This window comes from Zosterops lateralis (genome assembly GCF_965231275.1).
Source record: "Zosterops lateralis genome assembly, chromosome: 4".
Taxonomy (NCBI): domain Eukaryota; kingdom Metazoa; phylum Chordata; class Aves; order Passeriformes; family Zosteropidae; genus Zosterops; species Zosterops lateralis.
Window position 1 is genome coordinate 34,546,262 of NC_139765.1, and position 25,216 is coordinate 34,571,477.

A 25,216-nucleotide genomic window follows, 5' to 3' on the forward strand; every position below is an offset into this window, starting at 1 on the left:
CTTTTTTCGTAAGACTTCCTAAGTGAAGAAATCTGCATACAAGCTATTTTGACTTAGGTCCAAAGATCAGTATTTTTATTTTTGAGGGGAGAAAAGGTAGCGAGAAAGAAACTATGTGTTAGAACATAATTTAGTTGGAAAGGAATGAGTGTTCAATCTCTGTTGTTTTGAAGTTTTAGACGCTTATTTATCATATGGCACTCAGCTTGATCAAGCTAGTTTACTAATTGTATGCATTAGCATAAATGCCATTAAGTAAGCATAACCCAAATGTCACAGTTACGGCTAATTTAAATTCAGCAGAGAAAGCACAGATTAAACTGTTTTCTTGTGCAATAATAAAAGGTTTCTTGTCCAAGCCTGTCATTTAGGAAAGATCCCTTATTGGTGTGTATTCAAAATAAAGATTTTGGATGAGCTTTAAAATTTTAGCATTCATTGATTTTCCTTTTTGGAATGCACTGATCTAATAGAAGATGATACAAGACAAGGCAGTTAAGTTGAAAACTCATTGGAAGGCCACCCTGAAGTTAGATTGTAATAAATACAAGATACACAGTTCTTTTCAAGTGTTAAGATGAAAGACTCTTGTTATCACTAGCTTTATTGTAATATGTAAATTATGCCAGCTGTGCTTATCAACTGCTTTGTATGTAGTAAGGACACCTAAAAATAACCAATACTAAATTAAATAAGGTGATGTACTTCACCAAAATGAAGAAGCATCATGGATCACTCTGGGCAAATCAAAGGCCCACTACTAGTTTTACCTGCTCTTTTCTTCTCTCTGCCTAATGACATTATTTCCCCTGCACCTCTGCTCCTATATTGCTTTCATACATCCATTTTCCACCTCTTCTCTGGCTCCATGTAGTCCTCTATGTTAAGATTAGATAGAAATATATCAAGTTTGAAGAAAAAACAGGGGGAGTTCAAGGGTTTGCTGGAGAAGAAAAGACAGAGAAAGTGAGCTATGGAAAAAAAACTTTATGAAGTAGAAATGAGATAAAGCAAGGTCTAATAGTACAAGATGTTGGTACAAAACCAACATTTTTATTCTGTTGTAAAGACTCCTCCTATAAATTCTTCCACACTCTCTAATACTCCTCAAGTGATGCAGTGTCCCCTGAAGGAGGGGATGCTATCGAGAGGGACACGGACAAGCTCAAGGAGGAGGCCCATGACAAATCAATGAGCTTCAACAGAGCCAAGTCCAAGGTCCTGCACTTACGCCAGGCCAAGCCCCCCAAAAATCAGTGCAGTCTGGAAAATAAAGGGATTAAGAGCAGCCCCGCCAAGAAGGACCTGGGGATACTGGTGGATGAAAAGCTGGACAAGAGCAATGCTTGCTGCAATAGGACAAAGGGGGAATGGCATTAAACTAAAAGAGGGTATATATAAACTAGATACAAGGAAGAAATTTTTTTGCAATGAGGGTAGTGAAATACTGGCACAGGTTGCTCAGGAGAGAGATGATACACACTCCACCCCTGGGAACATTCAAAGTCACATTTGACAGGGCTCTGAGCAACCTGATCTAACTGAAGATGCCATGCTCATTGCACAGAAGTGGGACTAGATGACCTTTAAAGGTCCCTTCCAACTGTTCCATGATTGTATGAACCTACCTATTGTTTTGATATTACAAATTATATATTCCCAGACCCAAGTGAAAGATGAGAAAAAATCCTGTTCTCATGCTCTGTACCACTTCATCATAATTCATTGCAGTATGCCTGTAACTGCCAACACCTGACACAAGTAGAAATTACCAGCTGCAGGACTTTGCAGCATTCCCAGACCTATTTAAAATTCAGGATAAATTAAGGTAAGCTGGCCAAGTGTACCTTTTCATACTCACTAGAAAGTGCTTGTTATTTCTTTCACTCAGACTTTCCAACAGAGTATGAAGTCTTTCACAAGAACATCTTACAGACAGCTTTCCACTGCACATCTTTGACACTTCTAATTAATTTTACCAACATCAGGTCCTATACTGCAGCATCTAAACCAATTCACATAAAAGCCTAATAAAAAGGTTCAGTTATTGTGCAACTGCTTTAGTTATTCAGCATTTTTACTGTCTATCACAGGTACTCACAGGTAGCCTCAGGACTGCGCAATTCACTTATCATGAAAGCTTTATCACAAGGAAAATTGAGGCATGTTTTGAAATTTAGATTGAGGATGTGCCTCTCCTTACTCACATTCTCATTATACATTAGATGGACCAAAAATCATCCATAATACTGCCTTTTAAAGAAACCAAAAGTCAATGTAAATTAGGATTTAGTCCCTGGTTCGCAGCTAATAATTATATAGCTAACCCTTCAAAAGAGTTGCTATGTGACCTTGGGTAGAAAACTTCCTCTCTTTTCATTTTAATGCATGAAGCAAGGATTATGATTATTGTGCTCTCTCACTTTTTTTCCCCTGGGGAAAAACCATTGGGATTAATTAGTCAATAATTGCAAAATATTCTGAAAGTAAACATACTAGATGATTTGTATTGTAGCAACCTCCATTTTTAAAGCTTTTAATTTTTTCTTCTATATTATTTTTACCTAATTATAGCTTGTTAAGAAAATGGGGAAGTAGGAAGAAAGACGGGGAAAATTAGAAAGCTGTTGTTAGCCTTTTTTCATCATTCCAACAAGCCATTTTGGCCATTTTATTAACATCTTTTTTAAAGCATCCAGGAACAGAAGGGAAATGCATTCAACTCTCTGTTTACAGATATGTATAAAACTGAAACTTCAGTCATCTGAAAAACACTTCTGTACACAGAAATCTAAGTGAAAGTTCCACAAATCCTGAACACTTGAACCCTACGCAAAATCCTGTTTTGGTTTATACATCTCAGCAACACGATTCAGTGGTAAGACAACTACCACAGAGAGTCTGAATGCTCCAGGTGACTAATCAAGGTGACAAAGACTTTACCTTGTTCACTAGTAGAAAATAAGAACAGGCCATTCCATTGTTAGCAGGTTTGAAACTAATGCATACACGAGCTACTAATATGCTTATATAAGGTACTAAGAATAGTCAAAGTAGTATTTTCATTTCAGTAACATAGACATCATAATGCTTTATAAACAAGCTCAACTTATGCCAAACAGAGAAGCCTTTAAAGCATTCACCTCTACTATTTATGTAATCTGCACAGTCACTTATTTAGGGCAATGGTTTCCATTTCTGTCCTGATTTGTGTAGAAATTAAACAAAACAGAATTATAGCTTGTTTTTGTTCCATCCAGCCAGGACAGGGTTTGTAATATCCAGGAGGGGCATGGCCAGGACCCAGAAGTCATTCTATTCCACCTCAAGCCATACATAAGGTGGGAAGGAAGAAGGATGGGTCGTTTCTGGAGGGTGTGGTGGAGTAGTGCAGGTTCTGCATGGAGTGGATCGTTCACCCCTCTTGTACACTCTACTATGAATGTTGTTGCTGTTCATTTATTTTATTGCTGTATCTAGCACACTGTTCTTACCTCAACCCGATCTTTACCTTCTAGGCCGCCAATTCTCCTCTCCATCCCCATCACAAAGAAGAGGAAGAACGGGGAGCAAGCCAGCAACATATGGTTTGGAATGTTTCAATGAGAACAATAAACTGGGGAATACCATTCCTAAATCACAACACGGCTGAAAAAATACACTACCTAATATCTCTAAACATCAGATAAGCCAATGGGTTGGCAGAATTTTCCTCATACACTTGATGAAAATGCTAAAACCAAAAGCCAGTATTAAGGAGATGCTTTGTAGAAAAAGATTGACAAACATGAGAAGAAAGCACACTCTATACAGACAACAATGTGTTAAACCTCTGCTTTTGTAGAAGGGGTCAAAATTGCTCACTTGGTGTCTGCTATACAAGTATCAACCTCAGCACAGATACAGTACTTTGTTCATGTTGCAACAATAGGCATTACAAACAAATTGAGATTGTGTGCCACACAAAGAGAAATGTTAGCCTATCTGGGAAAAAATACAAATGATTTTTGACATTGAGACTGCTAGGAGTAACAAATGCAATGGTGCTTGTTGCTCCAAACAGGTTATTACCTTTGCATGATCAATGCGAACTGAAAGTTCTTTAGATGCAAACCCACCAAAAATCAGGCTATGGATGGCTCCTATTCTCGCACAAGCCAGCATACAGTACACTGTCTGTGGAATCATGGGCATGTAGATGACCACACGATCGCCTTTCTTCACACCATGTTTGACCATGACATCAGCTACCTTGGAGACCTGTACTGACAAAACATTCATATTTAAAGTTTCTCCAGATCTGCTGTTGCCCAATAAAAAAACAAGCTTCATACGGTCAACAGAAGTACAACATCAAAGAGACAAGCCAGTATGACAAAAAGTTGATATCATGTAATCAAGGTTCAATGAATATAAGACAATTTTCTTTTTGCAAAAAACCCACTAAAATATTTTTCTTTTGTAAAATAAAAATGAAAGGAGACTAATTACTGTAGTCAGTACAGCCAAAAAAAAATCAATAGCAATGTCTAGCAAATTTTTAAATGAGTTTACCAGTCATTCAGGTAACAGTTTATATTTCTCAATTCTAGCTCTTAAGAATGAATGTGAACATGTCATTTCATAATATAAGTTCTGTCCTAACTAGCTAACTTTGAAACACAAATCAATATGTAGTAGTATTTTCTTTACTGCAGTGTCATAAACTTCTCAGAATCTGAGACAAGAGACCTTATACCCTGAAACAAAGGTAAACACAAATTCAGAGAAATATCTAGATTTTAAATTAATTATTGCTCTCATTGTCAGATTTTCACTTTTGCTATGCAGAAACATAAGAGAGACTATCTACAGCAGCAAAGGACTGAAACTCAAGAAATGCAATAGACTGATCACCAGCAATGCCTCTGTAATACCATGAGAAAATATTTATTACTTTGACAGCACACAATATTCGGTCACAAAAGTACTATGAATATTTCATTAGTATTTATCATATAGTAAGTTGGATTATAGTGAGCATGGGAATCTGTGACAAGCCCTGTGAAGTTGTCCCAACCTGCTTGTTGAGACATGTGTGGCATGGCAATGTGGCATCTTATGAAAGAAACGCTTTTATTCGTATTATTTAAAATTTGAGTTTTCTCTTTTTGAAGATTAACTACATTCGGTCCTAGAATCCTCATAAAAATATTGAAAAGGAGATCAACTGCTTTGTATGCAGTAAGGACATGTAAAAATAACCAATTCTAAATCAGCTACAGTGATGTACTTACCCAAGTGAAGAAGCATCATGGATAACTCTGTGCAAATTAAAATTCCACTACTGGTTTTAACTGCTCTTTCCTACTGTTTTACCTCTCTGCCCAATGACATTATTTCCTGCACCTCTGCTCCCATGTTGCTTTTAGATATCCATTTCCCACCTCTCTGTTTCTCTCTTCAGTGGAAATACATGTTTAGATTTTCAGTAACCTGAGACAGTAATATCCAGAAGCTCCAGAAGCATCAGCTCTATCTTTGCATTAAATTCACAGCTCATCCACAATCAAACAGCACATTTCTACATTCTCCCTGAGGATTTAAGAAAATGGAAACACAGAAGCCCAAGCAAGCACTCTTGCATCAGAAGATACTGCAGTAAGTTCCATTTTCTGTAAGCATTGCATAAATCTTGCTGTTATTTTCAACCACAAGAAAGAACATGTTTGTAAGGCAAAGTCATCACCGCACCCAGCTGAAAACTCACACAAACTAATCTTAGTTTGCGTGATCCATATGATTTGTACGGAGCAGATCTCTTACCTTAAAAATTAGTGATTTTCAAGAGAAAATATCTTTAATGCTAAGCTTATTAATACCCAGCAAGATCATATAAAACTGATATACACTATCAAAACTCAACAAAAACCAAAGACTGGACATATACAAATCTAGTATTTATTGCCATACCACCATCATTTACAGTAATTTCTAGGTATAATTAGTGAAAGTAATTGTAAACAAAGATAACAATTCTAATTCCAAAGGTAAATTACTTTTTTATACTTCCTAGTGTGAAAACATTAAAATCTGCAAACACAGAGCTAACATCATCTTCTCCCAAAGAAACAAGAAAGCTAACTGTTATCTTCCCTGCTTATGACTCTTAGGCAGAGTGTTGACAAAAATGCCAGAGGCAATAAAAATAACATTTAATGAGTTTTTTTATAGTCACTGTAAGTGTGGGTAGTAGACAGTAAATAGTTAAACACAATGGACAAGTATTATTATTCATTATCATTATTTCATGAATAATTATTAATAACTATGAGAAAAGCAATGTTTGCCTGCTAAGGGAAAAAGACATTATTTAATGATCATAATTACTAATCTTGTAATAGAAGACTCCCAGTGTCTGTAAACAAGCTATATAACTGGTTCCTGGGTGCAGAAGGGACACAGCGAAGAGATCTGTATGTACTTACATAATTTTTATTGAAAACTATCATATCTAAAGCATAATGTGTACAGCATACTGCAGACAGAAACTACATGTCACCTGTGCCAACCCAGTAATCACTTGTCTGCACCTAATTTCCCCACCCTATAGACTTAATGCCACTGAAGACAACAATCCACTACATACACGGGTATCTATGATCTTCCTTTCCTTCATCCTTCTAACAGACAGGGAACATTTGGACTATACAGTAAAACTCTGTCTGTATCTGCGACTATTTGGAAGACAGGGGAACATTGTAAAGTAGGTTTACATTGCCCTTCAGATTGATGTGGTAGCCCTGAAACATCCAAGCAATCACTCTTTTTTTAAAAAAAGGGGAGGGAGGAAAACTTGAGTACTAACATTTCATTAAATTGTTAAAAGCCATGAAATCTTCCACTTCATTACAATGTGTTGTCATTTATGATTTACATTAATACAGTGCAGTGTACTTTATCACTCAAAAATTAACATGCTATGTCTCCACTTTTTTTTCAAGTTTAAGACTTGCTCACTCACTTTAATATATTTGACATTTCAGTAGTAAAAGCACTTCAGATCAAGTGATACAATAAGAAACTCAAGTAGGCTTGCAGCTTGGAAGACCAGAGCATAAATTACACTTCTATCAAATGCATGTGCAGTGAGCACAGTTTTACTTTTACCCAGCAACCAAATACTACAGCTATATTAGCAGCTAAGGTTTCCAAGTCATTCAGTCCTGAAGTAAACTCCTAGCAGTTACTGAAAGCAGTTTTGGTACATGCCAAAAGAACTTATCTTAAAAGATACAAAACCAGAAATCCCATCCAAAATGCTCAAAAGAGGAATTCCAAACCTTCCTGGGTTGAAGAGTGACTGGGAAACACAAGCATAGAATCCTTCAAAGCAAGCTAAATGCTCCTAGACCTACAAGATTCATGAAAAAAAAACACAACAGCCTACATCCCTCCCATTTTCAGCAGATTTCTTTGTTACTTTTGTTTTCAGGAGTCCAGTAGCTAGGAGATAAACCAAATTAAACTTATTGTACAAGAAGGCGCCAGAAAGCTTCAACAGACAAGCTATTAATATCAAATATTGCCTTTCACGTTTATTTGCTTTTGATTAAGAGCAAACTGTAGAGAATTGGACTCAGCCTCCAGCAAGATTATAATGAACTTCTGACTGAGTACTGCTACATACCCCAGAAAACTTAAACCAGTTCTTCCACTTGGTTTGGCAATGCTCTGTAACAAGAAATGTACATGAGAGGATCTGTATGTCAACCAGCAAAATTTTCTCACTTTGCACAAATTTGCCATGTCTTAAGACAATACACTTATAGAGACATAAACTTAGGAGACTTAATATAGTATCAAGCTTAAAAAGCAGAAAAAAGGCTACTTCTCAAGTTCTTTTCAGAGGAAATTTCCACCGAGTAAATTCACTAAAGATAATTTACATTAAAATGTTGTATTTCTGCATTAAAATAAACCAAGTATTATATGCAATGGATATACAGATTGATTTCATATATACACATGTATGTGCCTATATATTGTGTATATGTAATAATTATTGAAGGCAAATGACACAAAATTGTAATTATCCTTATTATATATCAGTACAAGTAAAATTAGATAAGAAGCTGGATCCTTTCAAAGTCTTCTGACTTCTTGAAACACCAAAGCTAGTTGTTCCAGCTCCAGCATACCATATGGCATGGGTTTTTTTGGACTTGGTAAACAAACAGAAAGTTGATAAGGAGGACATGTTTTCTATATTTTCCTTAAAAGGTAGACTGCATAACAGGTTTATCATTTCTTTGTAGCTGTATGACTTCTCTTTTCTTGCAATGGTGGAATAAACTCCTCAAAAACTGAATTACTCTATATTCTGAACCTAATTTCACATTTTAAACCACAGGTTCACATTACTCCAGACACACGCATATCTTAAATACAGTGAGTGTGTTGCATTCAAAGTAATCCATCTTGCACACTGAAACACATTAAGGAAGAATAAGTCTAACTCCAACACTTCTTTGTACTCAGTGTTAAGTTCAAACTGGAAGAAAAAAGGTAGCTAAACAAGAGCAGCAGCATGAGGGCAAACCTCTAGCAAACAGCTCTGAGGGTCAAGAACCTCCAATTGGGCAGGCTGCAAACACCCATAGTGGCAACAACCCACAGTGAGGCACGGAGTAAATGTGAATGGGCTGATGCAGAACTGGATATTCACAATCTCATCAGGAGTAGGCGACCTCAGCCAACAGGGAAGTCAAAATCCACAGACCTTCCAGACTGAAGGGCCACCTGCACTCTCACAACAGCCTAACATAGGAGCAGGTCACATAGCTTTCTTTGGAGAGCCTCCAGTTAAACTTCATTTAAACTTACCTCAATTATGTGCAGCAACAGCCAAGGTACACATTTCATTTCTATGGAACTGTACTTTTGCTCATCACAGCAACTGTCAAGAGACTTAACTAATACTATGCTTAACCTTTTAATTAAGATCTGTTGGGGTAAAAGGAAATGAAATCAAATACAGACAAGTTAAAAATCAAGCCAACCAAGAAAAAAGTACTACAAACTGTAGAAGAAAAAGAAGAAATAAAGGAATTTCAAAACCTATTGGATGCAGTATAATTTGGCAGAAGCAGTAAAGCTTTGAGCACAGCAAAAGGAGTAAACTAGTCAAGTAGATCATTTCTACCTCTCTGGTATCTATCTGCTGTGCAATATTCATTGCCCCTTCCCATTAACAAGGTTATTCTGAAACATACCTGTTCCAAAAGTTCCTTATATGTTATTTTCTCTTTGGTATTTGTTACAGGACTGTCATAAATAATGGCAATTTGGTCTCCTCGTCCATTCTCAACATGACGATCTACAGCGTTGTAACAGATATTCAGCTCTCCACCTACAAACCTAAAAAGAAGTTTAAAGAATGTAAAAGCTGCCCTACCAAACTAAGACAACTTTTTTCTTTTTTTTCATTTTGTGTTTTTCTTTTAAAGAATGAGAGCATTAAACTAAAACAAAGCTCTAGAAACATTATGCTCACTTCAGGAAGTTTTTTTTTTACTCTGTAACTTCAGGATTGACTCAACAAGCTAAGTACGACTATTAGTGAAAAGAGAGAAGTTGAAATACTGTATCTTTACTGACTTACTAAAAATCTGCTAAACTTGGCCTTGGTTTAACTTACTTTGCATTAATCAGTCTGATTTTTATATGTATGGTATCACAGAAAAAACCATAAATTCATGTAAAATAATTCAACATTAAGAAAACATGCTACTTTGTCCTGGCACACACACATATCCTATTCAAGGAGAACAGGTTCAGGACTCAAAATAGACCTATTCATCTCTTGGCAATAACAGTTAAACATACAAGCATCTCTAGCTAAATTAAAGGGATCCCAAGTTACAAGATCATATGATTATAATGCACTTGACAACACTGTTTTATATCAGTGCCTCAAAATTTTCTGTAGAGTGATATGAGTCATAGCCTCTTCAACAGCTAGACATTTACAGAAAATTCTTATCTTCCAATTAAAGGAAAAAACATTTCACAAAGCTAGGTTTCACTGTTTGAGTAATTTTACACGGAAAAAGAAAATTCAAGTGCAGCATAATCCTCAAAGTACAAAAATACAGAAGGTACCAGATACAAAGACAATTCTATTTACTGGAAGATGACATAGTACCTAAAAGTTAAAGTTCACACTAAATGATGCCCTTTTCCTTTGTTTTTCTATCTGCATGTATCTCTGTGGAGCAAAAATAGGAATATACGAAAAATACACAGTTAAGCGTTCCCAAAAGGTTCTATGGGGACAACTGTACAGTGGTAACATGTTGTTATAATGCAACTAGAAATAAATAGTGGCCTAAAGTAACTCACTACTAGTTTAAAAAAAAAGTATTTCCTTCTTCACTTCTCCTGTTTAATAAAGGACCACTCTAAATCAGGATATTTTATATATTACTCTTACATCCATACACACAGATGCTTTGGGATAGTCTTTATTATCCAAAAATGGAAATTATGAAATTAAAACCAGTTAGTATGTTCAGCATGCAGTTATCTTTACTGCAACTCCTTTACAATGCCATTAATAAGGAGAAAGTAGGGGACTATGAAAGCCACAAACCATTCTGTACAAAAGTCTACAAAACCCTTCCCCTAAAGGAGGACCATATGAATAATAAACGATCTGGAATTGTTTCACATAATACAGAGAAATTCTGTATTGCTGTCATAAAAGTTGTGTAAGATTCAGATTTTTATATTAAATCACTGTAGGATGGTTTTAACAAGAGAACACAGTACCTGGGCTATGCATATTCACTTAAAAATGGTCAAAACAAAAGGCATGAGAGCCTTGGTTGTTCTAAAGATACATGGCAACATCAACATGAATTATTAGGAACCACTTACAAACAAATGTGCGAAAGAGGTATAACCATAGGTTTTATCAAAAACCATCTGGGAAGTGTGGTGAGAGCTTTCTTACCCTGTTGAGAAGGAAAGAGGTTCTGATAGGATCAGAAAAGTAGAGATGCAATTTTTTACATGAAATGAAAATAGAAGTTGAAGAAAATGTTGGACAATATTAGATATTTTGATATATTATTATGTAAATTGACCCTGTCAGTTTTAAAAGTGTAAGCAACATTTGAATAGCAATCTGGGAAACACTTCCAAAATTCAAAGGGGATTATATATTGCACTTATGTCTTAGCATCAGAGGAAAAATGTATGTTGCAAAACTGCCCTCTGCCTGTACATGCTAAAGAAAGCTGTTTCCACATTCTTAGATAAATATTTGTTTTAACCCTTTTCACTGGCATTCTACAAAATTAAAAAAAAAAAAAAAAATCTGTTCAAGTGTTTCACTAACTTCAGTATTAAAGAGATTTTTCTCTCTAACATCTAAAGACTATGTTTCCCATGTTGCAACTGAAGATAGTTTTGACCTGCTCAAAGCCAACTCAAGGAAGTTTTTTGTTCAACTTCTTTGCCAAATTCTGTGGTTTAAAACCTAGGTCTCCATTTTGGCTTTTACATCAAACAATTTCAATTCCTTCATCCTATTCTTGAGCAACCATATTTCATAGCTCTTATTATTTTCCATGTCGCAAAACCAGATGTTCTGCACTGTATCAGCCACTGATAAAGTTTAAAACAGTACCTGGGATTACTGCTTCAAAAAAAAAAAAGTCAGGAGATAGTGACACTGACCACTTATTTTCTGAAAATCATTTTGCATTCCACTGACAATACTGGTATTTCCATTGGCAGAGAGTGAAGACAATATACTGGGGCATGTTGCAAATTTTTTTCATGCCCTTACCCTATTTAGAGGGAAAGAATTGCCTTATGTCTACATTTTAAATACAGTAACAGCCTCCTTCCACTTCTTCAATTGAAGTAGATTACACTGGAAAATATATGAAAAGCATCTATTTCTCTAAGTCTCAGGTTTTGCAACCAGAAGCAAAGATATGAAAAAGATTGCTGTTTCCAATTGATCTAATAAAATGTCTCCAAAAGAGGAAACAAATTCTAACTCAAGAAGCACTTCTTAATACTATTTTTCAGGTCTCCATAAGCAACTTCCAGGTTTAAGGAGAACCTTAAAGCGAACCAGAACTCCATCTTTACCCTGCTAAGCCAGCAAGCTATGTTTTTGCTTGGAAGCCTGGCCTCTTCCTCAGTTGAGTTCCACTGTCTGTTTTCTCTTCAGCCTGTCCTCTGAAAGACCCTCTTCTATGTTCTCTCTCTATTATATTCAAAGAACTTGTCAATCTGTCACCCTGCTGAGCACACTGGCTGCTGCTAACCATTTGGGACTTCAGAGGCATTAAAGTAAAACACTATCATACACAGCCTGTTATCACTTAAAATTAACTTAAATAAATAAACGAAACTGCATGTTGCACATTAAGACGTTTGTTTACACAAATTTGAATTGCCTAAAGTTTTATTATCCACAAAGCAACAGGCCTGTTAGCAATTACAGCCTGATGTTGAGTCTTCAGACTTGCATCTTTGCAATCACAGACTGGCTTGAGGCTAGAAAGGACCTCTGAAGGGAACCTGCTTAGGCAGGTCTGTGGCATCCCACTCTTAGGGGGAAGGCAGAACCTAAGATTCATAAAAGCTCATGGTCAAAAAGAATGACAAAAGTCAGTGGGTCTGCAAAAATGAAGTTTTATAAGTAAATTTCACACACTTTGTAGGGAAATCAGTGTAAGTCAGTCCCTGATACCCTAGTATAAGCACATGGCAGTGATTTTGGATAAAGGTAGCATGCAAGGTAAGAGAGATTAAATAAAGAGGGGGAGAGAGAAAGAATACAAGAAAGAAAGAGAAAGAGATCACCAGTCTTGGCTCCAGTGTTGATCCAGCAGATGGTCTTTTCAGAGACCTGAGGCACATGGGCACCTGAGCTTTGTGGGGGTAACATTTTGTAGATAAGTTTTTTGTTTTCTATTAAAATTAGTTACCATGCATTGGCCACTCTTCTAGACTTTTCTGAAAATGGGTTAGAGGGCTTTGGCAGTTTTCTGTAGTCCTGATCCCCCTACAGTTCATGCCCACTTCTCAACCTCGTTCCTGGTCTGTGCCATTAGGTGCTTATCTCCAGGGGCTAGAAAAAGGACATTTACCACAGAAAATTGTTGCCCTACCTCTGTATGGCACTCTTCTCCAGCCAGAGCCTAATCTTTCTCCGTGTTATTATCACCAACAATACGTGGTTGGCTCCACAGCTATCTGGCTATGGGTGTTTGAGACACACACATTACCCCCCTCATCTTCTAGTCTTCTACAAGGTCAGCCTGGAGTCAGTAGACGAGGACCGTGTCCAGATGGCATTTTAATATCTCCAAGGACAGAGAACCCACACCAGCTCTGTGCCAGTGCTCAATCCCCCTCACATTAAAAAAGTGTTTCCTGATGCTTAAAGAGAGTATCTTGTACTTTAGTTTGTGCCCACTGTTTCTGGTCCTGTCACTGGACATCACTGAAAAGAGTCTGGTTCTGTCTTCTGAACAACCTCCCTTTAGGTATTTGCCCACATTAACAAAATTATTTCAGTTTCCATATCCACAGAGGCAGAAAGATGCAAGTTAAAAAATGAGGCTAGAAAAGAGCTTGGAAGACAAGTCTGACTTGGTCTTCAGACTATGAAATGTCCATTTTTCCCTCCCATAAGGTGAAATAATTTCCACCTGAGATGTAATGCTTTACAAATGTCTGACCCTGTTACTTTAAACAAGCAAGCTTATCCTGCTCAGGAAATCAAACCACATTTATCTGGCAGAATTTGACAGCAAAACTATGTTCATAAGCGTGCATAATATTCTCATTCCTTAGTTCTTCAAAAGTAACCACTGATTTCATTATATTGTTTGGGAATCCAACAGTCAATGAGCTTTACTGGTCTTTAATCACAGGTTCTCAGAACCAATTTGGTTGGAAAAGATCCTAAGATCATCAAGTCCAACCACTAAACACAGCACTGCCAAGTCCACCACTACACCTTGTCAGTAAGTGCCACATCTACACATCTTTTAAATACCTCCAGGACTGGAAATTCCTTCACTTCCCAGGGCACCCTGTTCTAATGCTTAACAACCTTTTCAGTGAGCAAGTTTTTCCTGATATGCAGTATTCCTAATATCCAATATTCTTTATATCTAAACCTCCCCTCGTGCAACTTGAGGCCATTCCCTCTTAAGCTCCTATCACTTGTTACTTGGGAGAAGAGGCTGACCCCCACCTGGCTACAACTTCCTTTTATGTAGTTATAAAGAGCAATAAGGTCTCCCAGAGCTTCCTTTTCTCCAGGCTGAAGGACCCCAGCTCCCTTAGCTGCTCTTCATAAGACTTGTTCTCCACACTCTTGTCTAGACCCTAATTATGTAGGCAACACTACCTGGACTTTCTGAATAGTGCCATGACCTCAAGATCAAAGTCTCAAGGACCCTCTCTATCCACTGTTACACAGCCCATCACGGCTGGGTGTTACTTATAATTTAGCTTAAGACAAATAAATTTTCACTATTAGAGGTGTCAAGCAATGATATCAGACACCAATAAGAAACCCAGCTCCACTGCACTAGTATCTTTTAGTTTGCATGGAATTTGAGAATTATTAATATTTTAATTATATTTTAGATTTATTAGCATTTTTAATCAAAAGAAAACCAGAACAAAAACCAAAAAGGGCAAAGAACATTGATGTACCAAGCAAAGATGACCCTTATCCTACATTGCCTTTTATATTCTGCATCAGCTTCTTCTTGAGAAAAGATCAAAGAGCATGATGTAAGCTTGCTGAAAAAGAGGCAAAGGTGGTAAACAGAGAATTTTAACAGTACACTTCCTTTGAGAAAGTATTGAAAATCCTATCCAGTAATTTATAAGAAGGATACCTGTTCTGTCTTAGGGTAGTTCGCCGTTCACTGATGAAGATATATATCACAATGCCAAGGCTTTTGCCAAATATTACCTTAACCACAACATCTAAACTATGACCTACTCAGCCAGTACCTGAGATTAAACAATCCTGAAAGCCACAGTTTTTATACACCCGTGTTTTCGTATGCCTGCCTCCCCTGGCATCCGGAGCCGGGTTTCTCATGCTCACGGCAGCCTGTTGCCAAGTCAGACCCAAAAGGGGTTGGCTGGGAGCGTTAGGCGCGCTCATTCACATCACACAGCCACACAGGGACTCATTCACACACGCACATGTCACACCTGCCAGAGAGAACGGTAACACGCCCTCACCCCAACACGCTCATCCATGCTGCTTTTACTCATCAGCTTTACCCAAGTGTAATCATTTAACTCTTTCAAGCTCCACAGCCGCCTCCTCCAAGAGCGACGGCACACCGGCCATCCCAGAGAGATGCTGGGGTAGTTCTGTGGGGAGCACACGCCCCCAAACCCAGCACACCCGCACCCCAGGGCAGGCGGCCGTCCCTCCCCGTGCAGCCGAGGCTGAGCCGTGCCCCGACCTCGCTCCGCGCCGCCCCGGGGCACTCGGGCACTCACCAGGAGGCGCTCCCCAGGCTGCCCCTCTCCAGGCTCCGCACCCAGGGCTTGGACCACTGGATCTGCTCGGCGACTTCTCCCCAGACTTTCTCGGGCTCCGCCAGGCAGGACCGGAAAACTTCCTCGTAGTTTCCCAGCGCCCGGCAGGAGGAGGAGGCGGAGGAGGCGGCGCGGGCGGGCGGCGGGCGGGGGACAGCAGCGGCCCGGGCCGGGAGCGGGAGCGGGACACCCGCACAGGGCCAGCCCTGCCGCCGCCAGGCACCGCCGCCCCGGCCCGCCACCGCACCGCTGAGCTTCGGCAGCGCCGCCAGCTTGCCCAGGAACCCCATGTTCCACGGCCTGCGGGGGAGAGGGGCCGCCCCGGCTCCTCCAGGCTCCGACACGCCCTCGGCCGGCAGAGGACGGCAGGGCAGCGCTCCGGGGCCGGCGGGGCTCGGCGGGACTGCCCCACCCCGCCCCGGCCGGCCCTGCCCCCGCTGCCGCCACCCCTCCGAGCTCCGGGCAGTGACCGAGCGGGGCAGGGACGGTCCTTTGGCCGCAGCCGCGCTCAGCGGGCCGGGCCGGGCCGGGCCGGGCCGGGCCAGGAGGGGCGTGCGGAGCCCCGGCAGCGGCGGGGGGACTGGAACAGGAGACCGACACCTCCGAGTGTTTGCGACTTACAGATCTGCGGGACACGTAGCCAGAGTACTCCTCAAGTATTTGTTTTGAAAGACATTTCCTGCTTTGAGAAACTCCCCAGGGATAAAATGAAGCATACTGTTTGTGCCAGGAGAAAAACAACAAAAAAGTTCTTTCTGCTTTCCAGAAGGTCTCACATCTGTAATGGATTTTTCTGTTTTGATCACTTTGGCATGCATTTAGAAAGCTTTCTTCAGTGTCAGTGGCCGTGATTCAGAGTATTACAATGCACAAGTCAACTAAGACACCAACTTCAAATGTTATTTTATCACTTAGGCAATTATTTTAGTGTTTTAATAGGCCTATCCATTATAGGTTTCTCAGGTTATTCTTCCTGTAATGACTTTATAAAAATGTCATATAGCAAAGAGGAACTCTATAATGTGTCTTATATTCATTATTAATTTGGGAACCTCTTTCATGATTTTTTGTTGAATTAGTGCAATAAGAACATAATTTATCACATTACAGGTGAAGGATTAAGGGATGAGAAGAAATAGACTGTTTACCCACTGCAGCAGGTTTAATACATGAAATCAGTGTATTTTCCTGGCTCAAAATGCGTGAGGGGTGGGCTTCAAGTTCATCAGAAGTTTTAGGTCATCTTCAAAATCCCTAATGGTCTTTCAGCAAAAAGACTGGTTGCTGCATCTGTTTCTGAGGCCTATATATAATCACCTCACAGAGTTCCCCCTGGTCCAGTGCTGTGTGAAATGCCTCACCTCATTCTCCTCCCTGTGTTGCAATAGCATAAAGTAAGTACTAGTAGCATAATTTGGGATTTCCAAAAATGCTCAAGTTAAGAATAAATTAAATTTCTTGAAAAGAAATTAACACCCAAAAAAACCTGAAACACCTAAAGGACTAAGTGGACATTTTATGAAAAGTTCCCTACTGCTACAGCATGCCAACAAAGCAAGACAAAAAAAAAAGAAGTTCTTGTTCTAAAATGTAATAATTTTATTATTTTGCCCACTCTTTCATCACTTTGACAGGACTTTTGCTGTCAACAGAGTTCAGTAGCCAAACTTTTAAAATAAAGAAAAATAAAGAGAAGCTTGCAGATACTGTAAACAATGTTGCCACTGTGACAGCCCTGAAATCAGATACTGTTGCTGGGTGCTCAGTAGTGTATGCATTGTACAAATATGCCTGAAGAACAGAAATTCCCAGTCTGGTCACAAGTAGTTGATCTTAGCATTTTAAAAATATCCCAAGAATTATCTTTTGACTTAAAAGAACAATTCTGATTTTAAATTATTACAGAATCACGATTAGTATTTTGTGTGCCTGCTCAGAAATCATCACACACAGCCTTGTCTGATGTTCATAATCCCACTCTGTGGCTGAGTCCAGTGCAGTGACTGTCTACCAGAGGTGTGTGACTGGTGGAATTAACCGGAGCTATCAGTTTCCTCAGTCCTGCTGGTGGATCCCACTTCCCCAATTCAAATTCCTAGAGGTACATTATCCAATCCCAAGGAGTAACCCTTCATACTATTTGCCTTACAAACTATCTTCTTTGGATCACCAACACTGCAACCAATGCCCATCTATAATTAGGAGAAGCCCTATAGCAATTTCTTGCAGCTGTCCTCTGGGTGGTGATAGCAATCTGTTTCTGAGCTGGGACAACATCTCCCTTTTCCCTAAAGGGGAGAAAACTCTGGAGGCCAGGCAAGCTGAAATATTTAAGTATATGTAACAGGCTAGTTGTGCACACTAACACTGAACAAAGTAACCAGAGCTTTAAACACAGAACGTGTCTGGTGATTCCTAATATTTTTCATGGTGTTGAAGAGCAATGGTAAACATTTTTCCACTCTGTCCATAGTGTGTTCCATAGGAAGGTATAAGTATTGAGAAAGGAATTTGCACTGGAACAGTAAACACTGCTATTAATTTTGAATATATGTCTTACTAGAAATGTTATGCTAGAGGAGTAGGGGGTACAAGTGAACAGGAGCAAGAAGTGCATTAAATTCTTATTTTAGCTAGCGTCCTAATGATGACATGTCACCTGAAGGAGTGTTTCTAATGAGTATCTGTGGAACCTACTTCATTAATTAAACTCCTCACACCTCATACCTTCATGGACAAGAAGGTAAAGAAGGGATTGCTAATTCTCCCAAATGCATGCTATTAATTTAAGCTTCACTTACAAATACCGTTATAGCAGATTTCTGAACTGATGAATTTTTCCTCAAAGGACTTTTTTTTTTTTTTTTTTTTTTTTTTTTTTTTTTTTTTGTTTTTTGTTTTTTTTTTTTTTTGTTTTTCAAAACATGATGTTCCTGAAATTCAAACTCTACAAAGAGTTCTGAAGTAATGTCAAGTGATGTGTGTAGCAATTACCCTTTTAGCCGTAGACTTTCTGGAAGGATATATGTATGTCTCTAGGCATACATCTAGCAAAGAACAAACTATGAACATGGCCTGGTACTTCTGCAATTGCAAAAAAATTCTTATCTGAAGCCTTTATTTTTTTTTCCCCACAACTCTATCCTCTAGTGTAACTATGCATGTTTGAAGATACATGTATCTTGAAAACACATTGGCAGAAAAGTATTAAAAATATCACCTCCTGTATACAAAATGCTTTGACTTTCCTAGTGCACAAGACTTTGGTAATTCAAATTTCAGTTAGAGACCTTTTATAAGCACGAAGTTAAACTGTAGTTAAAGAATTAGTATGTATGTTAAATTACTTTACTATGGTTCAGTACCACCTTTTGTCCAACTTCTAGACTGTACCTGTCTCAAAACACTGCTACTCTTGTATGAATAAGTTTGAGTCCTCTATATCACTTATCTCCAAAAAGTAAAGACAGTCACAGTTTTCTAAAATAGGCGGTAGTGTGCAGAGTTGAGTTCAAGCCAAAATAAATTTTTCTGTTTTCATGAAAGGTGATGGAAATAGTATTAATAATCACCACTTTCTAAGGCACATAAGTAGATATAGTTATTATTCCAGTTTAATATCCAGTCTTAAAATATTAAATGCATCACAACATTTTTGAAATCTATTAAAACTTTTTGTACAAAATTCTAAATATTTAAATCATTGCTTGAAAAAAAAAAAGTCCGTGTTCAATCACCCCTCTGCCCACTGAGGTGCTGGAAATTCATGCCTTTCTGTTTATTTCTGTCTCTGTAATCACTGTTTGGTGTGCTTGGAGATAAATGATGAGGACTTAGAAAAACACTAGAATATCTGTCTCTGCAGGCAGAAGCCACTTTTTACAGACTTCTGGAAAGTGCTGAAATCGAAGTCTGACTCAATACATGTGAAAATGAGTTAGAGATCATCTGGGGTGAAAATGTGATTCTAGTTTCAATTATTACTGATGTTATCATTTGGTTACTCCCTGAGGAGGCCTTACAGTTCAGAACAGTCTGTATTTCATTCATTTTTTTTCCAGGTCTAAGTTCTTTTTCTGAAGGTATCTTGGGCTTTGAAAATGTGAGAAACAAAACCAGATAGATAATTTAAAGATTTTTTAATTTAAAAACAAACCAAAACCAAACAGCCCATCTAAAAACAAATTTAAACCAAAACAAACAAACCAGCTGAAAAAAACCAACTCCACATTATGTCACCTAAAAATTCAAGGCCATGAAAGCAAAATACTTCATGCAAAGGCAAAATTTATGATAAGTTCTTCAGTATTTAGACATGCTAGAGGAATGAATCCATGGTAAATTCCTTGTAGAGTATTAGCTTCTACTTTGCATTTCAGCTGTTGGGGATTTAAATTGCAAACCGGATGTAATTTTTATGAAGACTGTTGCTGAATTTTGATTTTTAGGTAATCCATATCCCTGAGCTACACAGCTTCTTGAAAGTGCCAATTATTGGTTATTGTCTCTACAAGAGCAAAGTCTGCTGTTTTATCCAATGTTATTCCCATTTTTTTCATGTCTCTACCACTGTTTTCCAGATGACTACACCAGAACCATCACAGGCAAAAGGACTGTTATTACAAAACTTTCAAAATTAAATATATATTCTTTGAAGGGGACAAAAGTACTTCAGGCACTGACATTCTTATTGATGTTTCTTTTGAAGTTGATAGCAAAAATAACCATGGATTTCACAATTTATTTTGTTTTTACCCAGAAAGCTGTCTTCTTCACAGAACTATGAAAAATTCCATTAACCCTCAATCTAAGTGTTAATGTCAGTATTGTCATAAAAATCATTTTTAAATTACCTGTTATATAAATATTTCCTATAAGCAATACTTTCTGATATAGAGACTACAGGCCAAGGAGTATGAAGCAGTTAGGCAGTACTGGAAGAACTCTATGATGAAAAATTACAATGACTCTAAGTCCTCTTTTCAGCCTTCAATGACCAAGATAAAACAGGAAAACCGATTTTTCCCAGAATATCCAAGCTTGACTAGACCAAAGGTACACTCATTCTGTTTTCTGTTTTGGAGGGATGAGGAGGGTGAGGGGAGATGTATCTTGCATGCAGGTAAAGATGAACATTTAAAAAAAAAAAAAAAAAAAAAAAAAAAAAACCACCAGAGATGCTTAAGATTTTCAAAACAATACCAAAAACGTAGTACTGAGCTGCTTTCACACTCAAAGCTCTGCATTTCACATGAGAACTCTGGGTGCACAAAGAGTGCAGAACTTGGGTTATTGGTTGGGATAAAGACTCACCAGACACTCTCAGGAGCACAGAGTGAAGTTGGCACAGCTTTAGTATTTATCTCATTTTTTTGTCACATCCCTTTGCAAGAAGCTGTCAGGTGCATTGCCAGGGCAGGAGACTTGGCTAGGAGCCTGGCCCATAGTCAGTTATCATATCAGCATGTACTGAAAGGTCTCTTTTTGAATAACTGACATCAACTTAATCTGCTCCATTTCTGGTCATGTCCCAAAGTCTCATTCTTTCAATCCCATTTTCAACAGCTGCTGGATTTTGTTCTTGTGACATATTTCATGATCCTTATTCCACTACATGACTATTCACTGTATGACAGGAGGAGTTAATGTTCAAACACTGTGGTGATGTGCTGGTTCAGTTCATCTGCAGAATTATCATGCAAACAAACAGAAATCTGACACCTAAATTGACTAAGTGCAATTTTAATAATATATTTCATCGCAACTGTCTTTTATTACTGTGTACTATATTTTTAAGCATGCAGGATCATCATACAACAAATAATACTGTGGATTTTTTGAATGATCCCACTTTTGAGTGGCTCCGACTGGTAAAGAATGGATGAAATTTCATAGCAACTTAGGGAAGAAATAGTAGCTGTCACTCAGTTTGCCCCAAATAACATCAGTAATAATCTCTGAAAATAGCTTTTTCTATAGCTCATCTTGCAAATTAGCATGTCACAGGATTCCTGAAGAAACCAAATAAGAAAAATAGGCACGAATTCAGCCCAAGAATATTGTATAAAGCAGAAAAACTCTTAGTGGTAAGCCAGCAGCAAAACTGTGTGCCCAAATACATTTAGTTAAACATTCAAGTCCACATTTTCTCATGGCCTCATTCTTTTATGGTGCTGAAATGGGCCACCAGATGTTCACATTTGCGCCTTTGGAAATCCAATTCCAAAATGAAATTCCTGTAGTAGTTTTAGATTGCAAGGTAAAATTTTAGACTCACTAAATTTAGATGAAAAGTCATTGATTACAACAGAGCAGAGGCTACATGCCCACCCCCAAGATACTACTTTTTTTTTTTTTTTATTAATTTAAAGTCTCAATAGTTATTTTTGCCAGTGTAAAATGAGTACAGCAGATTCATGCAGACTAACCCAACTTTTCCAGATCAAGGAGAAATTTAGTGTCAAAGACAGTAAAGAACCTTCTGCCATCATGATAACCTCTGGAAGCTCTATGGAACTGGAAAAAGACAGGAAAACCAATTTCTCTGTTAAAGCAGTGTCACTGAAGTGGATGGCAATGAGGCAGATATACCAAATTGAAACCTGGTCACCTTATCATTGCTGTCCTATTTTTCGTCTCCAAGCACCCTGAAGGCTACTCAAAGTAGATATGTGGTTCTGATTTTAAGGGTCAAAGGAAGGAATTTCAACATGCACGCTGAATGTTCAAGTATTTGCTCATTTCTGTTATGGGAAAGCAGTGAATTACTTCTTTTTATGTGTTTTAGGTAGTGTACAAAATTGGATCTTCAGGATTTATTTTCCCATAATAGCTTTAAGGGGTCTACACTCAATACTTCTGCTCACTGGAATAGCTGGGTTACTGTCAGAGTCTGTCCAGGGATGTGATATGCCTCACAGCTGTCTCCAGCTGAGACCCCGGACTCTGAAGGAGCCCCTGGCCTGGCTGAGGTGGAACGTTTGCCAAGTCTCGGAGGACTGGAATGCATCTCCATGAGAACAGACTGCAAGAACAATGGAACTGGTCACAGTGGACTGAGCCAAGGCTGCCAATCCAAACTGGTCTGTCCGTACCACAGGCACGGCTTGCAGCTTGTTCCTGAGCACCCAACCTCAGCACAGGTGGTTCCTGCTTTGGCTCTGTGCCCCTCACTTTGGTTCCCTTTGGCTCTGTGCCCCTCACTTTGGTTCCCACCTTGACCAACCTATAAAAACTCTGGAGACCCCACTCACTTTTGTGATCACCCCACTGGAGAAGATCACATCTATAGGCATTGTTAGGTCTCGAGGACTCATCCCTCCACGTTAGCTATAATACCCTTCCCCTCTTTCTCTGTCTTTCTCACTATTCTTAATTTTTTCTCCCCACTCGCATTTGTTGGCACTAAATAAAGGTGCATTTTTGATTGAGTAAACAGTTGTCCCCTGCTGTGTCTTTTGCACTCTGAGATCCTTAAAACAAACCATCAGGTTTCCTGCATATATTTGCAGACCCTGACAGTTACTTATAAACCTATAGACATTCATCTGGTTCTTTCTCAGTTATCCAGTGTGTTTATTTGGAATGATCTAACAAATGATCTTTTATTGTGCGATTTAATAGCAGAGGCTAAATTTCTCATTTATTTTGAAGATGTATCTCTCTAGTGAGAGAGCCATGTAGTTGTTACCACTGTTAGCCTGAATTCAAGACTGAATTCATGAATATTTGTGTGAAATGTTTAGATGTTCATAACAGAGGACAGATTAATCATCCAATATGAGCCTGGGAATTTCTTATAATTTTAGAACCGAGTCTTATGGGTTTGGGTATACCAAACATTGTCTTATTGAGTGTCAAACCCCAAAGAGTTTAAGTTTAAGCATTATACCTAGGCACAACATTTAAATTGTTGTGTCTATGTATAATGGTCTCTAGAAACTAAACTCCAAAGTCTGATTTCTTGGCCCCTGGAAATATTATTCTAGCAAAACCAATGTCCAGGCTCTACATTTCGTGGTGAATGTAAGCAAATTCTCAAGTAAAAGCTGAATCTTTACTTTTCAAATCGACTTGGGTTTCATCTCATAAAAATTTTACATGCCCTCATTAACAGCTGAAAATTAAAGCAGTTAATGCTTTGATATTTAAAAAAAAAGCCTCTTGTAAAAAGCCACCCTTGAAGGATGCCTCTCTCCCTGTGGAACACTATGGTATTTCATATTTAAAAAAAAAAACGAAAAAAAAGAAGAAGAAGAAGAAGAAAAAGCATCCTTTCTTGTAACAATTGGAAAAGCCAGATGGAATCTTCTGTAAAATTCAATTCCCAAAAAGCTGACCCATTTTTTTGACAGATAACATATTTAATGAAAGAAATAAATTCACAGGATTCTGTTTTTCCTGTAACAATATTTTCTCAATTTTACGCCATTTATGGCTTGCTCTTTGTCTTCTTTCCTTTTAGTTAGGTAATAGATAAATGTAGAAATCAAAAGTTAAGACCCTCTCATTCTGGCACTAACAGACCAAACAATAGATAAAACACTATGAATAAAATAGAAAAAAGTTCTGTTTCTGCTTACTAACTGCACCATAGCCAAATATTATGAGGTTCATTATTAATAATTATACATACAATAATTATATTAATAATTATATAAAAATCTAGACCCTGTGAGCTAGACAATCTCTGACCAACCTGAACTACTTCATAAATTGTAAGAAAGATCTTGCTTTAAAGAGTATGAAACTATTGTGGATATTTTCCAAGTCTGATTTGATCAGGCATTAGTTTCTATTTTGGATAGTCAAGAATACTGAACACTAAAAAAAGTGATAAATTACCAACTCAAGTCTCCTTACAAAGCTAACAGCATGGCTTAAGTAGGTTAACTTTTTAGGACAACTATCATAAGGTTTTCTATTCCATCTCACCTAGATTGTTACGGGATATTACCATTCTTAAAAATCTTCACATCCAAGAATCCCCATGTATAGGAAAACATTCCAATCATATACATTTCTTTACATTCTAGTAATGCAACAGTCTGACTAAACACAAAGGATAGTAAAAGATATGGATTAATTTAAATAACTAAATTAATTTAAAATAAATTAATTGGAGAAATAGATAGTTCTCCAAAAAGATTTTCTGATAATTTTTGGCAGTAAGAGTCTCGTTTTCTTAGGACCTCCAAACATAAGAACAAAATATCTCAATATCAACCAGTAGATTTATTTCCAGCTGTCTGATCAGGATGTGTTAGGATTAAGACCAATCCCCTCTGATTTCTCTCTCAATACCTGTAGTGCCAGTTCAAGCAGCAGGGCTGTCTAGATCAAACAGCTGAAAAACAATCATTATCCTCAGCCTTAGTTCAGTAAAAAGGCTAATGATATTATTAGCCTTTTTATAATGACATTGTAATTTCAATGATGATTTTCATCTTCGTATGCTGAATATTTTCTGCATACGCTTTTAAGGCTTTTAGATTTTTTTCAAGGTTACCTCCAGAACTATAAACATTTTGCAAATGCATGTTTTAATGAGGAAAAGAAAGGCATCGTAATATAAAGTAAAAATAAGTGGCAAAACCACAAGTACTAATTTTCTTACTAACTTGTTTGCATC

General features: G+C 38.0%; 1 protein-coding gene across 2 annotated transcripts in view; it reads right to left on the minus strand.

The window, feature by feature from the left end:
* The window catches only part of ACSS3 (acyl-CoA synthetase short chain family member 3), a 66,851-nt gene extending 50,920 nt beyond the window's left edge, over nucleotides 1–15,931 (minus strand). Inside the window, exons 1-3 of one of the 2 annotated variants that reach the window (XM_083859056.1) lie at nucleotides 15,547–15,931; nucleotides 9,255–9,399; nucleotides 4,072–4,260 (exon numbers count right to left, since the gene is read on the minus strand). In XM_083859056.1, coding sequence (XP_083715182.1) covers nucleotides 4,072–4,260; nucleotides 9,255–9,399; nucleotides 15,547–15,875 — 663 coding nt within the window. In that variant the 5' untranslated portion in view covers nucleotides 15,876–15,931. Of the gene's footprint in view, nucleotides 1–4,071; nucleotides 4,261–9,254; nucleotides 9,400–15,546 lie in introns of those variants that run through there. The other variant, XM_083859057.1, reaches the window with a different exon arrangement.
* Nucleotides 15,932–25,216: the final 9,285 nt, after the last annotated feature.